Source organism: Zophobas morio, unplaced genomic scaffold, assembly GCF_036711695.1.
Source record: "Zophobas morio isolate AGI-343-1 ecotype UQ-CSIRO unplaced genomic scaffold, CSIRO_AGI_Zmor_V1 ptg000024l, whole genome shotgun sequence".
Taxonomy (NCBI): Eukaryota; Metazoa; Arthropoda; class Insecta; order Coleoptera; family Tenebrionidae; genus Zophobas; species Zophobas morio.
In genome coordinates, this window is record NW_026972129.1 from 7,890,268 (window position 1) to 7,908,384 (window position 18,117).

General features: G+C 34.3%; 3 protein-coding genes across 3 annotated transcripts; 2 read left to right on the top strand and 1 right to left on the bottom strand.

The window, feature by feature from the left end:
* The first annotated feature begins 6,694 nt into the window (after positions 1-6,694).
* Positions 6,695-8,199, top strand: LOC135135521 (uncharacterized). The gene is made up of 3 exons (XM_064064588.1): positions 6,695-7,442; positions 7,494-8,026; positions 8,081-8,199. The coding sequence occupies exons 1-2, from the start codon at positions 6,733-6,735 to the stop codon at positions 8,005-8,007; spliced, it is 1,224 nt and encodes a 407-aa protein (XP_063920658.1). The 5' UTR covers positions 6,695-6,732; the 3' UTR covers positions 8,008-8,026; positions 8,081-8,199.
* A 5,398-nt stretch (positions 8,200-13,597) lies between these two features.
* On the top strand, positions 13,598-15,546 carry LOC135134925 (ubiquitin-conjugating enzyme E2 J1-like). Its single transcript, XM_064063824.1, has 5 exons — positions 13,598-13,888; positions 13,940-14,145; positions 14,195-14,506; positions 15,104-15,291; positions 15,344-15,546. Exons 1-5 carry the CDS (start codon positions 13,852-13,854, stop codon positions 15,426-15,428), a joined length of 828 nt encoding a protein of 275 aa, XP_063919894.1. The 5' UTR covers positions 13,598-13,851; the 3' UTR covers positions 15,429-15,546.
* An 848-nt stretch (positions 15,547-16,394) lies between these two features.
* Positions 16,395-18,113, bottom strand: LOC135134944 (ADP-ribosylation factor-like protein 13B). The gene is made up of 3 exons (XM_064063853.1): positions 17,998-18,113; positions 17,685-17,889; positions 16,395-17,627 (listed from the first exon to the last, which is right to left on the bottom strand). Exons 1-3 carry the CDS (start codon positions 18,033-18,035, stop codon positions 16,602-16,604), a joined length of 1,269 nt encoding a protein of 422 aa, XP_063919923.1. The 5' UTR covers positions 18,036-18,113; the 3' UTR covers positions 16,395-16,601.
* Positions 18,114-18,117: the final 4 nt, after the last annotated feature.

Sequence of the window (18,117 nt, forward strand, 5' to 3'; positions counted from 1 at the left end):
AAATGCTGTCGCCATCTAATTCTGTACTTTTCATGGGAAACTTGTGACCACGCAAACAAGAAGTGTGAAATGAAACAAAGATGTTATACAATATACAGGTCACTGCTGTACTGACGGATGAGTATGTTGTAAACATGTGTCAGATTATGAAAAAACGACGTTTTTCAGTGGCAAGAAGGCGTAATGCAAGAAGTCTTCATAATATTTATTTGTCAAACTTTCTACCTTCTTTGAAAATCAGCGCTGTACTCGATTACCTTTTTGTCCTTTATTATTAGAAGACAAAATGACACTGGCATATTCTACTATTGGGCGGACGTATTAAACAAATAACCATTAAACCAACGATAACGTCCAAATATTAAGACCCTGGAGTAAACAGGCCACCGTGGATCTTTGTTGGTTGTGCAGATAATAGATTGCTCATCTAAAAATCGAATTAAGCGTTTTCCAAATGATTCTCTCCACGACCTTACAACATATAGACGTAAAACTAATGTAGCGGTAATTTTCTGTTTTTGTTTTATATATCGTCTTCTTTACACACTAAAGGGTAACTAGCGCTAAAGCGATATCGGTGGAAGAATTGATGTTGAAAATGAACAGGTCACAATGTAATTTCGGAAAGGTGTTAGGAGCGGGGCATGGAAGTAAACTGCTGCTCAGTCCGACAGAAAATACACTACCAAAAAAATCAGCTAAAAAGTTAGCGGTCTCTTGTTCCTGCGTAGAGTATGCCGTTGATATTGCACACAACTCGATACTTTTGATAACATTTAATTTCTGACATATATGTGGAAACCTTTAGGTCACTTTTTGACATTCGTTGCTCGTACCGGTTTCTTGTCAACCAAAGCTTTTTCGAGGGTCAACCTGTATTTAAGGCAAGAATGATCTCGCACCGCACGGACGATATCTATTTCTTCATTTTGATTTTCGGCAAGAAGAACAGTTAATATATTTTAGTTTTTCAACTTTGCATTCAATAAGTTCGTGTTCACTACTGCATCTTGGATACGACGGTTTTTCTTTGCAGACACAAGAGGAATGAATGGTCGAAACATTTGAAGCAGCGATTAGCCTCCAGTCCGTCAAATGCGATATAATAATCATATCCAGCTAACAGAGCACCAGCTGTCATTAACCTAGTATACGTAATTTTGTCAACCTAAAGAAGAGCTTGACATATACTTGGTTTTTCTTTGTAGGCTAGTATTTTAAAATTTTGCGTTCTCACTTGGTTTTACAAATAGTAGGATTAAGCATTGTTATAAATTCAAAAAAGTTAATTTTCTTCATATGCTTGGGAAAATCAGATAAGTCGATCCTTGGTATATATCTTAAATTCATATCTAACATAGGATTTAACAAATTTTTCTTCAACTAATTATTATCATGTTGTCATTTTTTATACCAGCCACTTTCTCAAATTCATTTTCCGCATTAAAAGGGTTAACGTTGGATGCGATGTCTGCTTTCGTCTTTAGTAAAATAAGTTCATGGGTTTTGGTTCGATAAATACAGCTGCTTTTGTTTTATTCTTTAGTATAGTAGAAAACGAGGGAACAGAAATATTTTTAGCGCATTAACTAGTCCGGAGCAAGTCAATATAGTTAGAAGCGGGCAGTTTCTCATAACCCTAAAGGTAAGTGTCCACTTGCGAGAAAGCGCCTCAAAATCAGCCCTGGAGAGCTCCGAGTCCAGTCGAGTAAAGACGAAACACTGATCGGCTGATCTCGCCGCGAACGATATTCTCTCCAGTGGACAAGCCAAACTGCGTTTACTTGCGAGAGATACTGTCCATGTGAAGAAGCTTCGAATTGGGGAAGTATTCCCCGAGAGTAAGCAGTTCATCATAAATCATTTCTCGAGTAAAGCCGACTTATTTTACACGTTTATGATTCTATGCAAACAGTCGTGAAAAGGACTACGCAATTCGGCCAAATCTGATCGTTTACCTGACTTCAACATTTATACAGCGTTTTGAGATAGGTAACACATTTTTATGAAATTATTAAATACTAAAAAAAATGTAAAACGAAAATAAATGACTAAATTATGTTCATTTGTCGTAAATCTGAAGCAAGTAATGTGAAAAGTAGACTAGATTAACTTTTTTAATTTATAATTAAACATCATAGTTTGTATAAGTGATTCTGATTATACTTCATTATTATTATTATTATTTTGTTGCAGTACGAGATTAAACTATGCACAACGAAGTAAATTCATTTTTTATTATTCAAATAACGTTTTTAAATGAATTTTTAATAATAATTTACATATTAGGTACTACAAATGTATTGTTAAGTAGCATGAGTATTCAAAAATTAATATTTATATTTATTTTCGGTGTTTATCCACAAGTGCTTTTATAAATTGATACCTGCCTCACCTGAAAATATAATTATTAGGGACAATAATTTTATAGATGTTTTTACACACTACAACATTGCATGTAATTGTCCTTTGATAAATCATAACCTGCCGGGATGATAATCTTCAGGTGCCGGTCGTATTAAGCGCTCTTACCAATCTAACCCGGGAGACCTATACCCTTTTTGCTACCTGTTTTCCCAGCATTTACATTTCATTTGAATTTCTTGAAAGAGGATTAACAAAAAGCTCATAAAATCATAAATTATTTGTCGGTCGAGTACAAATCGCTCGTTTCTCTCGCTAGTGTACCCGAGCAGTGGACAGGGTAGCAAATTTGCTAGAACTTGGGCTCTAGTTGGAAACCAAAGCTGTGCCTCTCTGGAGGTACTTTCACAATACGAACACGTTTCGAATTCCTACAGTTCTGTCCGCGAGTGGTGAGCTTTGCCATGGCCAAATTTGGATGGTCAAAAGACCAAACTGCAGAACTAATTGCACGATATGGAAAAAACGGACTATAGAAATCGCGTAGCATACACTAAAATTATTTTCAACTATACAGAGTGTTCTGTTTTTGAGGCGTAATATTCAACGTACTTTTTTAAATAGAATGCCTAATTCTAATTTTCTAAAAAATTTTTGTAATGAAGCGGTTCACAAAAAAATCGCAATCGTATTAATTTTAAGATCTGTGTTATAATATTTTATGGGGAGGTAAACAAAAGTACGTGCTTTGCTATGGTATCAATTAAATTAATTTCTAATATGCTGAGTGTTTATAAAAACAAAACTAAAATATTAACAATTTTCAAACATCGTTATTTCCGTCAGCCCATTCTCTACTTTTACGTTTTCTCGACCTTTCATGGCCCCTAGAGTACGAAAAAATAAGTCTCTAGTTTCCGTCTGTCTGTCTGTCCGTCTGTCTGCCGTCTCGATTTTTATTAGACAGATAATCTCCAAAAGTACTGGGTCGATTCCAGATTTTTGGAAAAGAAAACATAAAACAACATTTTACAATTTAATTTTGATTCTTACAGCTGTTTTAAAGTTATGATAAGCATAATAAACTTTTAATCAAAATATATTTGCTTATCCCCTCCAAAAAATTGATAACGTCAGTTCAAAATTTTGCCGAATAATTTCCACCCGAAATGTGCAAAATATATATGATCAGTATAATACTTGTAATTTATTATTGTGTTCATATTTTTTAGGTTTGCTTATACAGGGCGACTCAAAAAAAAATGAATGCGTGATTTTAGTTTCCTGAATAACACAAGAATTGCAAAACTGAATAGGTACTTTGAAATCTTCCAGACATTTTAAGGTTATTGTAAGCGTGGTAAATTGTTAATCAAAACATATATGTTTATTCCCAACAAAAACTTGATGACGTCATCTCAAAATTTTTCAGAATAAATTCTATCCAAAGTGTGCAAAATATGTTGAGTTTTTAATTGTGATTTATCACTGCATTCATATTCATCTACTGTTATTTTTAGTATTATACTGCACCAATCCAAGTTGATATACGTGACCTTGCAAAAATGTTGATGACGTCATCACAAAATTGTGTAAAGAAAAAACTCAACTCGAAAATGTTAGATATGTTTCATAGTTCTTTCGGTGCGAGGGAAGTTCTGTCGAAACAACTTTCGACCAATTTTTTACATTTTTAAGAGATATGTGGGAAGAAGATTTTACATAATATTAAATAAGAGTAATAATTGCAATGTTGATTTAATCAAAATCAACTCTACATTAAAATTATATGACATTATAATAGAAGGTGGGATCATATGAATGTGACAACCTGTGACACAGAAAAGAAAGGTCCAAACACCCCAAAATGTACGTGACATAACCTATGGAGAACACCTTATTTTGTTCAATGATTTACATAATACTTTTACATATGTACCTGATACAAAAAAATCGTAATGTTACTATTACTCTTTCATGAATAGAAATAGCATCGTGCATTTGCGTATTTCTTAGCACAATTTTAGGTCCAGATAATAATTTATGTCCTCTTACTACCTGTTTTCACAGCTGCAATATTTTACCGTATTTCATGAAAAATAAATTAACAAAAGGCTCGTAAAATCATAAATTCTTTGTCGGTTCGAGTAAAGAGGGTCCATTTTCCTCGCAAGTGCAACTGTGTAGTAGACAGGGTTTTGAGAGCTTTGTCTGATCGACATCTATCGGCGAGCAAAATTTGCCAAAATATCCTCTCAAATCGACAAGCCCTTGAAAGTAACTCTCGCGAATTCTCGCCAAGTCACTCTCCAGTGGACACGTACCTTAACGCGAGGAGGGCTTGACAGGTCCGTTTTGCCCTAGAATGTGCCGATTATATTTAAGTGTAAATCTTGGGCAATAAAATTAATATTTTTACAACCCTTGGTAGAATAATTTATCGTGATATATTCTCAGAAATCGTGAAACGAGATTCAAATAAAATGAGTTTCAACAAAAACCTGAAAATTTAAAGTTGCACTCTGGTGATTCCGGCCTGCCAGGCAGCTTTTGATCCTATAAGGGGTTTAAATACCTTTCTAAGAAATTGTATTTATTTTGCCTAATTAAACGGAACCAGCAATTCTTCCTAAAATGTATACTAACCGACATTGAAAACCGAACACCAAGAACGAGTTGGAATTTTATAATGATTTTAACACCACATATTTACAGAGGGTGGGTGACCAGTCGATGAAAATTTCAAGTTAAAAAATCAAAGAAGAACCAAGTTTTTAGTAATAATGGTTTTGACCACCTCTAAGACGTATGCACTCATTGACTCGTCTTGGCATGGATCTGATAAGATGATCTTTATCCGGCTGAGGTACCGCATCCCATGCGAGCTGTACCTTATGTCGTAAAGCTTCTGGGGTCTGTGGAGGATGCATTAATTTTGTCAGCTTTTTACCCATTAAATTCCATACATGCTAAATGGGTGAAAGGTCAGGTGAACGGGGTGGCCATGGCAAAATATTGACTCAAATTGATTTAAACTAAAACGTGCAACATGAGGACGGGCGTTATCCATTAGATATACTCAAATACAATTTGGATACTGTATTATGGGAATAAAAACAAAAAAATATATTCCTTTTAAGCGTACATAATAAATATTGCACAATTTGCGACACATCAAAGAGCGAAGCGATGGCCTATTTGCAGGAAAAAAGAAAAGATTTTTCAGTCTTGAATAATCATGCTACAGTAAAATGTTTATTTTTTAAATTTAATAGCACAAATTTAATAGCACAATCCCTTCTTCTGCACCTGTGTAACGGGTGTTTAGTAGCGGAAACCAAATTCTGACACCAAGAAGAAATCATTTAGGTAACAATACGTTCGAAATGTTAATTTTAAAAAATTCATTAAACAATACATAAAAAAATACATAAACATGTTTTCAGTTATTTTATTCGCCAAAGCTTCAAAAAGAATCTTGTATCTGTATCTAGATACATTTCGAAAAAATCGAAAACAATCTGTATCTAGATACTTTCTTCCATATATCTATATCTGTATCTAGATACTTTTAAAAGTTTCTGTCCCCAACACTGGCCAGTAGTAATTAGTAATTACCTTAAAATCACTGAGAAACTGCAGAGCTCGCGAACAACGCACTCCACTCCACACACTCCAAAAAAAACTTTCTATGGACGACAAGGAGAGGGAAAAACTGGACACTAACTGCAAAAACACTGATATAAACATTTAAATATAAATTGAAAAACACAAAAAAACTAGGCCGAGATTTTCTAACTTTTCAAAAATTAATAAAATTTAATTTTGCGTTTTTTTTTGAAGATGACTCCTCTAAGTCAAAATAAAGATATGTGTGGAAAGATAAAGAAGCATGTTATTCGCATTTTCAAGTGATTTTTACGTTACAAAATGTGATTTTAGCAAGGCTACGTATATGTATCATTTTAAATAGCTAAAGTATAATAGTAACAATAAGAGTATTAATTCCCAAATTTCCTGGAAAATCGGACGAGCCATTCTTGCTTTAATCAGTTATAATATATTAAGTGCATCGCAATGTTATCGATAATTTTGAGCAACAATAACTCGAATGCTTGTTGCATTGAAAACGCACGAGTGCTTTAGCACGAGTGCATTTTTCTTAGGCAACAAGCATGAGAGATTATTGTTGTTCAAAATTATCGATTTCATTGTGATGCACGCAATATATTCAACAGATTATTGCAAGAACAAACATTTTAAAAATAATTTTATAATGATTTACGAAGTAGTTTGGTGTGCGATACTATGGCGACGCAAGTAAATAAGAACAGCCATTTTGCAAAATTTGTGTGGGTTTAAAAAACCATGTCCAATTTTCGTTTTGGTCGTAACACGCCAAAAGAAATTGATGATTCTATTACAAACATTACGCCGCTAAATACGAAGAACTCACGAAATTCAATCTGGAGGCAATTTGAGAAGTTTTGCGGTGAACGCAAATATGTTTTTGATGGAAACACTTCCACGGAAAAACTAGCATTCATCCTCAAAGATTGGGGGTACAATATGAAAAAAGTCGATGGTAATGACTACAAAGAAGCAGTAATAAAAACGATGTGGAATGTAACGGCAAAGCAGTTGCAAGAACTGTATTTCAATAAATTTGGTATAAAGTTTGATCCTTTTGTTGACCTGGAATTCAAGGGTAGTAGAAATGCACGCGACGCAAAACGCCGGAACCTACAAATACAACCGGAAAAACGCAAAACTAGTTCCTCAATTTTGACTCTAGAAGAATACAACAAGATTCTAAAGATTTATAACGAAGACACGCCAGATGGTTTACAGAAAATGTTTTTTTATGTGGCTGGATTAGAATTAGCTTGGAGGGGATGTGAAGGTGTTAACGTTACTATCAAACATTTTAAGGAAGAAAGTGATAATTGTGGTTTGCCTACGGGGCGAATAGAATACAATTGTATTTTTTCCAAAACAGCTCAAGGAGGTAGCCATAAATTAACAGACAGCAAATGGCTTGCAACAAACACCACAGATCCTAGAATTTGCCCTGTTAGGTAATTAAATACTGTTTCAAATACAAAATAATAATTATTTTATTATTTAAGGCTCTACAAAAAAATGCTGAGCAAGAGAGGTAAACATATAACCACCGATCGTTTATTTTTAACGCCAAATCCTGCATGGAGAGAACCTAGTTCTGTAGGATGGTTCAAAAATTCACCCGTTGGAAGGAATGAAATGGGGAAATGGACAAGAACCGCCGCAGAAGAAATAGGCATCGACATAAAGAAAAAGAAGATTAGTAATCATTCATTACGGTCAACTGCAGTGTCGCAACTTGCAAAAGCGGGAGTCGGTGAAGAACAGCTTATAAAGATTACCGGTCATGCCAATACTTTCTCCATCAAACCATACCTTCAGCTCGATGGAGATCATCATTATCAAATGATTGACAAATTACGCGCCAACTCAACGGCTATGGAAGAGTCTAATAACAAATCCACAAATTGCGCACCGTCTGCTTTGGTACAAATGTCTAAAAATATAGTTACTACTTCACCAAGCACACAAACCCCTGTAAATTACTACAACTGTACCATAATTAATTACAATTCTTAGTTTCATAATTAAATATTTGGTTAGTAACCTCTTGTTTTTTTTTGCAATTAACTGGTACTTGCTTATCTTATAGTTGGCACATCTGGCTAGTGATAATTATCGGTAGTGGTAATTGCACAGTGTGCAATTATCACGTAATTGTATGCTGATTGGTTGAATTTACAAATATTGACGCGTTTGATTGGTCAGTTGACATCATGTGACATGTGAGTGCAATAATCAATAAAATAAACTCCGTCATTCACTATTTAAGAAATTGTTAATAAAATGTCATTCACAATAACCATACACATCAAAATATGAAAGAAAACCGTGGATTTTTAATGACACCTCTGCTATTGAGGACTCGATTTTGCATTGATACAAACGCGTTATTTCAAGAAACTACATAAAAATAGCTTTGAACAGGAAACGAAGACGGCTGACGGTCAAAATTTACTATTGTTTCATTGTTTGATAACTTGCCTAATTTTTTAAATAAAACAAAATATTTCTTAGCATTTTGCAATTAAAGAAAAAACGAGATTTTCTTATTACAAAAAAATTGGCCCAAGGTTCCTTATACACCCTGAAGTACAGTCCAACAAATTCACCTTGTTTAAAAAATTATAAAATTAAAACAACCCTTATAATTTAAAGTAGACATATGTATGGATTGCCAGTCACGGTGTAAGGAAAAAAGGGATAAATCGGACATCGAACGCCTGACCTTTTCGATGCGGGGCAGCGTTGCCTCTAGGGCGAGAATCGAAAAGAGCCATTTGTCTTTCTTCTGTTGTGAATTGTTTCAGTCTTCTTTAACTGTGTTTCTGTATTCATGTGATTCCCCTACTGCTTGAGCCGCAAACAATGCTGCGCTTCGTTCGTGCAACTGAGGGTATTTCTTTGCTTCGCTCGAGAGGACCAGCGACGTTTTGGGGGGTGGTAAACGCTTGGCTTGTGGGTGAATTGGAGAGGTATGTATAGTTAGTCAGATACTATGAGGTTATATGACTGTTGTAAAATTAGGGTATGGTGAGGCCGACAATGGAATAGTTAATGAGGCAAACCGCAATTGTAAATCTTCTCGACTGTACCTGCTCTCGTCCGTCATCCATTCCAGAGGCGGGTTCAAGAGAATTTGCAAGAGAATGTGTTACTCGTCCAAAATACTCGATTATTTGGACATATGTTCCTTTTATAAATAAATAAAACCTTAACTGTGCTGGAAAAATGGTTGATGTTTTTTTAAAAAATACATGAAGGCCTGGTGCATAATATATTTTAGATACATAAGTGAGCTATTTTCTATTATAGATTACAAAAAAAGTATAGTAGTATAGCAGTATTAATAATAAAATTTGAAAATAAAATGTAGATATAAATACAGAATATAGCTGAAGCCGGATCTGTTCAGCGTGGCAAGAGATTCAGACAAATCCTTGATTTATGACGCTAGGCTTGAGCCGGTAACCAGCCGCACAGAAGGAATTATGAGATCCCATTCTTAAGCTTAGTGGCCCATAAAACCTTGTATAGTATCTGACTGACTATATTTATTACAATTTTTCATTTGAATGCATGTTTCTTTGAGGTGTGAGCTCTACTTTAACCCGTATCTTCCCTCCCTTATGTAGCCGGAGGCGAACCACCTTGAAAGGCCGTTTGGTGTGGCAAAATCCTAACCACAACCGGTGTTAGTCTAAAAAATACGCTCCCAACACGTTTTGCATTAGTCAGTACAGAAATATCGGTTGACGTAAATAATTACACAGTAGAACAATTTTAGAAAAAATTCTTGTTACAAGCATTCTGAAAATGTATTCTGAAAGGTTATTATGTGCTGAATAACTATCTAATAAGACATTATGCCTAGGTCGTCAAAACATTTTTTTTTTGGAGATTGTTCATAGATAGTTCCAGTTAAAGTTCATATTGCACATAAACTGTGGATTCTTTTGTATGTTTGTGTTTCACTCATAATTAAGTTGTTTCACAATTATATAATTAATTAATTCTTATTTTGTTAATTGCATTATACTATGTAGGTATTATACAATATGTTGTCCTATAAATGGTGTATACTGTTTGGCAATAAATGCTATTACTATTATTATTAGTATTATTAAAAAGGTGTAATATTGCATAATAGGAATAAACATCTAGTACTGCCGACTACATACTCCATACAAACTGCAGAAACATAATGAGAATATTCAACACTTGTTAAACTGTATTAACGATAAAAAAATTGAGTGCAATTTGATAGGCGATTTAAAAATTGTAGCTTTAGTAACTGGCTTCCAATCTGGATATACCAATTATATGTATGTGCTTCTTATGCAAGTGAAATACAAGAGAGAAAGCATTTCAACATCTGAAAACAATATTTCCTAAGCTTTCTGCTGCTAACATAAACCAAGGTAAAAACTAAAAGATTACAGTGAATTTCAGTTTTCATATCATGTACGTTTTCTATATTTAGGAATTTTCATTGGGCTTGAAATTCGAATGAAGGATCAAATGTTCTACGCCTATTTGAATGATACGGAAAAATTTACTTGGGAATCAATTAGCTTAGTGATCAGTGAATTTTTAGGAAACAATCGTTCCACAAATTATGTCGTATTTAAATTTCTTTGCTGATAATCTTTTCATCGAGAAATCAAGAAAGTCGAAGAAAGATTTAAGTTAAAGACCCAAGTATTCATTCTTTCCGAATACATGAGGCTTTTATAAAGAGTTAGATCCTTCTATGTACATATTCTAGACCGCTTAAATATTCGTAGACGTAATTAAATATCTGTGGACAGAAATCTGTGGAACATTTTTTTAGTGCTTCTTGCGCGTTTTTCTATGTAAAATTAGAATTCACTTCATTTTTTCTAATTGTTCACCGGACGAACATAAAAATTTTAATATATTTTTTTTTGACGACATGGGTATATTAACTCTTTTAAGAGTTGTTCAGCACAAAATTACCTTTCCGACCATGTTGAGAAAATATATGTAACAAGAACACTCTTCTACTGTGTTATCGGTCAAATAAATATCACAGATCTAGATATTCTTATTTTATGGTATTGCAATGAAACTCTGGGTGGCGTACCTCAGTGCCAAGCCCTGGGCCGACTAGAGCCACCTTCATGCCACCAGGTGCCTTAAGTTGGGAGCGGTGGTGCTCGGGCGCCCGAGAAGGGAGGATCGGGGTGGCTCTAAAGCCGGAGACACGGATCTCCAGGTGGTCTGGTGAGCGCCCGCAGAGACAAGAAATAAGATGGTGGAATTTTTGTAACAATAATCGGGTTTATATTCCCTGTCACCAGCTACACGGCTAAAATAATCTTACGGCTAATCTTAAATATAAAATTAGAAGTCGGTTTAACAAACCAAAAACAAAGAACAAAATGTTCGGTACGGTCGTTTCCTCCTGGACGGCGGCTTCCTTCGGGACGGGCTCCTCCTGGTCCTGAAAATCGAGAAATCGCGTGGGGACGGTACGGCGACACGGGAGGGGAGCGCGGCGGCGGAAAACGATGGTTTCGGTTTCTTGCGGTTAACAGAAAAAAAAAAACGGTGACGGCGGTACGACCTTTGGCTCGGAGGTGGCGATTCAAAAACGGTTCGAAACAGGCAGAAAACCCAAAACTATATTATGGTGGTCGGTCTGATCTTGGGGTTCAACACGAAAGGAAGTTTTCAAAACAGCCACAGCCCAGGGGCGAAACACTTCTCTTCCATCCGAAGACTTGGTTTCCGGCGAAAATTCACTTCGTTACACCATGCCTCATGTTTTACCACCTCGATTTTGATATTTTTATTCTAAAAACGCACATTCAAAGCGAACTGTGCACAAGACCACTGTATACTTGTTTTCTATAATTTTTGAATCTGACATATATTTAGTTTTGGCATTTATCCTAAATATTATTTATTTTGTATACTATATAACTATAAGATAAAATAATTCATGACAGTTTTGCAGACATTGCTTTAATATCATATAACATAGTATATTATCGCTCCGCTGTGCGCTAATTGTGACAGAATGCATTCCGTTATTTTAAAAATACAATGTAGAGTTCCATTTTGTAGACGATCACAGTTCGTGGCCAAGTTTTAAAATTTTCGCGAGTTTTCGAATTTTGTGCGCATGTCTTAATTTTGCCGAAATGTTTGAGTTATTGTTATTAGTAGAGAGCGGATTTCTGTCGGGCTAGACAAGGCCAAACTCGGTACGGCTCGTACGGGATGGGAATTCATTGCAGTTACCGGCTGCACTTCGTTTATTTGAGATTAGAATAACGCTGCTTCGTTGCACTCTGCTGTTAATTCCAGTTCTCATTTACTTAGCCGTTTGATTAATAAATCGTTAATTGTATTTATGGAATCAAGTGACAATTAAATTCAGTGATTACCTATCACCCGCTACTGAGTCCCGGCGATGCAGCGCGTCCCCACCTATAATCGTGACGTAGCCCGACAGAAATCCGCTGTCTAGTTACTAGTATTACATTACATATTAAATGCGGTCAAAATCAAAATAATAACACGAGAATAAATGTTCAAATTCAAGGTGCGAGATAATAATCATTTAAATGTAAAAAATAACACATTAATATAATACAAAATAAACAAAGTACACCCCCATTTCAGGCCCACGATATATGGAAATTCTCAAGGTCCTTACTCTCAAAATGGATCAACGTTTCAGATTAGTTTAAATTTCATAAATGAACTATTTTAAATCTCGTGTGAGAAGTTATGAAGCGTGGACAATGTAATTAATAACACTAATAACTTAGATAAATCATGCAGAACTGTAGGCATCATTGTTAAAAAGGGTTAAACCACTCAAATCAACATTTACGTGATTGTAGTTCGTTCTACCAGAACCATGAACAGTTAAGAACTTTAACATGACCTGTGAATTTACAAACAATGAAACAAAAATAACGTGTTGACGAATTCAAAATTTCACACACATTTTAGAATAAAAAATCATTTTTACAATAAATTATGCTCGTTGGTGGGAGACCGTGGAATCGAATGCGATTCATTTTCGTTTAACAATTGCCGTTTATGAAATTACAAACTGATTCTTTTTTCTCTTTGCGCGCAATTTAAATTTTAAATTCAGGACATGACAATATAAAAAACGTGTTCGAGGCACGGCTTGATTTCAAAAATACTGAATTGGAGGGAAAGGCTTACTGATTATCTTCGTTTTTCAAAAATAATTTCAGATTATTAACTATTACAACTTACAACTATTATGGAACAATGGCATCGATCAATTTCAACATTTTTAGTAATAAAAAAACTCGTTTAATGAATTTCCAATGCATTGCTAAAGGGTTTTCTACGCTCCCAACTCGAAATGGAACGGACTATATGGTAATGCGAATAAATAATCATTTTTGACAATATTCTTGAATCTTGAATGTGTATTTTCACCGGTTTAATATATTTCACAAAATTCCTTCCAGTTAACCATCTCCCAATATAACCTTAGTTTTCTCTAGTTTTCTTATTTGTTTTACGGAAAAAAAATGTAAGACAATTAACGGTAGCCACCAATCCTGTTTCGCCACATTGTAGTCGTCGTAAATTCGATTTACACTGATAAAAAAATCACTCGAACACGGAGTACAACCAATTGCACCGGTCAACATCAGCTGACTTTTGACATTAATAATTTAATATTTCGTTCGGAAACATGTCAGACATAACTCTCTTCGACAATTTACCAAATATTCCAGTACAAATTTACAATCTTTTTTTTCTCTTTTAGCTTTATTAATTTTTGTGTTCAAGTACCAGTATTTTGTGCATTTCTTCCCCGTGCAAAGGTAAATCAACAAAATGTCATTAGAGAATAAATATAACCTAAAAAGCCCAGGTACGTTATCATATCATTTTTGCATTAAAAGTATAATATAGAGACTTTTAGGCGTAAAACGCCTTATGCGCGAAGCCCGTGAGTTAGCAGAGCCGACAGAGGAATATTTCGCTCATCCTCTAGAGGATAATTTATTTGAATGGCATTTTACTGTTCGAGGACCACCCAACACTGAGTTTGAAGGTGGCTTTTACCACGGTCGTATTCTTTTACCTTCTCAGTATCCTATGCAACCACCAAATATTATTTTATTGACTGTCAGTATTAGAACTGCTTGTAAATTAGTTCTTATGACATATTTTGTAGCCAAATGGTAGATTTGAAGTCAACAAGAAAATTTGTTTGTCTATATCTGGGCATCACCCAGAAAGCTGGCAACCATCCTGGTCAATAAGAACAGCACTCTTGGCTTTAATTGCCTTTATGCCGACTCCAGCAGCAGGCACTATTGGATCTTTAGATTACACTCCAGAAGAAAGACAGGCATTAGCAAAGAAATCAAAAAAATGGGAATGTGAAATCTGTGGAAAAATAGCCGATAATTTATCCTCACAATCTAAGTCCACTTTGAATTTAACACATGAAGAAGCTTCATTGATCCAGCAAATTGCTTTAAAGGTATTTGTGTAGTTTTCAATTCTCTACAAATTGGATCTGTGTCGTTGAACATATCAGATTAATTTTGCGTCTTTAGTTTAATATCAATTTAAATGGAAAATTATTGACTTAAAAAGACACCCAAATGAAAAGGTGAAAGTTCTTGAACATTTCTAAATAGATGGCTATTTTAATGAGCATTGGAAATAAGGGTTGAGTTATTTACTTATTTAGATTGAGTGTTAAACTTTGTGGAATGTGGGAGCTATTGTCAATATGAGCATTCACTCCCCATGAAACAATGCCTTGCCTGTTTTTATCAGAAATAACCCTAACCTGTGTCAGTTTATTCTGAATTTTCACAGTATTACACTGAGAACGTTGATACAAACTTCTTTCTGTGAATAGTTTTGCCAAAATCGGTAAAAAAAATGTCGGGCATGTATGTCAACGACAATAAAAATATTTGATTCCAGTCGAAACACATGTTTCACAATGTATTAACAGGCGTTAATTAATTCAATAATATGTGATTCCCCCCATGGTTAAACGTTTTTTACAAATTGATTTATAGAATAGAAAAATATACTTTACAGTTAGGTTTACTTAAATTTTAAGGCTGAGGATGACACTACAAATAAAGAAATGTGTAACAAACCAAAGGATGACAGAAAGATCAAGACAACAATTATTAATGAAGAAAATACTCTTAGACAACGAGGTGTGAGCCAAAGTTGTGAAAATATCAGTGAACCTGTTGCAGATGTTTTTATGGAAACAGAAGTTTCACTTAATCCAAGAACTATGTAAGTGTTCTGTTACAAGTTAATAATTTTAATAAAGGTATGTTGTTTTTAGAGACCAAATATTTACTGTAGTTATGTGGGCCATTGTATTTGTGATAGTTCTACTTGTAGGGAGAAGATTTTTCTTCTTAAATTAATGTTTATAAAATCATGTTCGTGTATATAACTTTTATATTAATGATAGACCTTATTATGAGTTATTAATGCCAAAAAAGTAATAACAATTATTCAAAAATAAATTTTGCTTTGAACATAGTTTATTTTTAATGTTTGTCTTTACCAGTCACAAACAATAATCATTATATTATACCGAGGGGTGACACCTGGTGTATGGATAATTATACATTAGTCTATCCCTAGGTATATCATGAAAATTTTTACAACACGAATAGTAACGTGTACAGACGAGAAGTAATTGATCAGTGCGAACCACAGTGCGAACTGTGATCTGTACACTGTCCTTGACAGAAAGACGTTACCTCCAGTATCGTAAATCTCTTCTCTACGATAGTATCTTTCTCTTGTACTCCGAACTTTTCGTTCTTTTCAAAACCAACCCAATCTAAACCTGACAAACGTCGTTCCGTTGTTAAATCTGACCGAGAAGATCTTCGATTTCGATTAACTCTTATTTTTCTAAGAATATGACATATAGGAGGTTTTGCTTTCGTCAGACGACTAGTGAACATATTTCTTAACTTAACTCTTTGACACGAATATTCTAAAAATATTTATGGCAATGTATTTAAATCTGTGGTAGGTATATGTTGGTTTTTTCAAAAAATTAACCAGTTACGGGTTTCTTGTTAGATATATTCTCGTTTTTTTTTTTTTGAGGGAGGGAGAGCTTTGTGTAAGGAATTGCATACGGAAACTTGGGCGTTTGTTAAAGAATAAGTCCTAGGATTTAAAGACGCATTTTGAATGGCATGCGATTTCAAAATTTGTAAGTCCGTGTTCTTTTCTGTTGGGTAACAAACACCACACGTGATCCAAAAATTGACAATATTTCAGGTTTTAGATATTTTTTTCTTATTAGAATATTTTTACTTCAATGCATACAACTTTGCCTGTTAGGTATATTACTTAAGTCCAAAAGTTGATAGGATTCAACACTGATGTTTATTAATTGAAATAAGCGTATATGTTTACTTCAAACCGTAGTAAAAATACGCAGATTTTATTTTCCTTTATAAAGTATTTTCATAACCATCATAAATACAATTTTTATCTCTTATTAAAGTACAAACTAGGGATTGGTGCATATAAAAATAGACTAAAAACTTATGACTAGAATAGTGATAAAAGTTTTACAAATCTATATTAACGACACTTATTCCGTTGATATCACCATTTTTGGTTTTATGAAACCAAGGCAAACTACTTTTATCTGTATCGACCTCACTCGATGGTTGCAGCTTATTGGTGTTGTCAAAATTCATCAAGCTATAAATTTCACTGTGCAACTCATCACCACTTAACATAGGCACATTTGGTAATTCGGTGATCCTAAAAGGTGCATCTCCTGCTGATTTCAAATTTCTCCGGTCAACATCATATATTTTTCTTTCAGCAGAAGCCGAACGTGGCCCGTGAATGCCATACAAATGTAAAGGAGCTGTCTTATTGGATGCCCGCGAGATAAATGATTTCTTACTTGGTGTATTAAGTTCTAGTTGTTGTCTAACAATCTGAACTGCGGATTTTGGTCGCTCGAGTAAAATGTCCTCTTTAATATGATAAACAGGGGGAAAAGAATCAGATGAATTTTCACTCGTATCACTGTCATTATTTTGTAAATTTTCGATGTTTAATTGAGACTGTTGTTCTTGTAATTGGCCGTTCATTTTTCTTTCATAGTTAGAATAGGATTCGATTGCATCTTCATCCTCTTGTTTCATTTTTTGTTCAGCTTCTTTTAAAGCCCTAATTTTCTCAATCCTTTCCAGTCTTAAACGGTGTTCTAAAGTTACTTGCTGCATCACATCCTCTTCCACGCGTTTATTTAAAATTTCGTAATGTCTAACAATGTAGTTTATTAACCATTCATACCCCTTTTTAATCCCTGGATCAATTTTCAGATTTCCCGAAGATTCCGTTGCTGAGCAACTTTCCACCAATGTAGGGCACTCATTTCCATTTACAATTGGTTCTAATTCAAGTTTTTCAATTATATCTACTTCATCTAATGCATTTTCATTGTCTTGTTTATTTGCTAAAACTAACACTGGTTTTCTTGAAATTTTTTCATGCGATAGAAGTTCTCGAAGAACTTCCTTTGCTTCATCAAGGCGTGAAATATCACTTGAATCAACAACGAAAATTACACCGTGAGCCTAAAAACAAATATTTAGAAAAAATGATTCATGTTATTATATGTTTGCTTCACACACATCCACAAAGTATTTGTGCCAAATTCCTCTTATGTTTGGACCTCCTCCTAAATCAAACACTTTAACAATATAATTCAGGAAACTTAAGTTTACAACAGAAAATCCTACTGTTGGAACAACTGAATCTATTGATTCACCAGCCAAACCCTTTGCAGCTACAGTTTTTCCAGCATTGTCTAATCCCACTAATAATAAGACGATCTTCCTTTGGAAAAAATAATTTGTTATTCATACAGTTACATTTGTGTAGTTGAATACAAACATTACAGGTTTTATTTTCTTTACATCAACCCTTATGAAATAGTGTACTTACTTTTTAGCCCGTTTTTTACAGCAGCAAATGTTGCCCATATCTATATACGAAATTCATTTTTGAAGTAAATTCATTTAAACTTCGTAAACTTCGACATTTATCCTGCCATATGTAAACAAA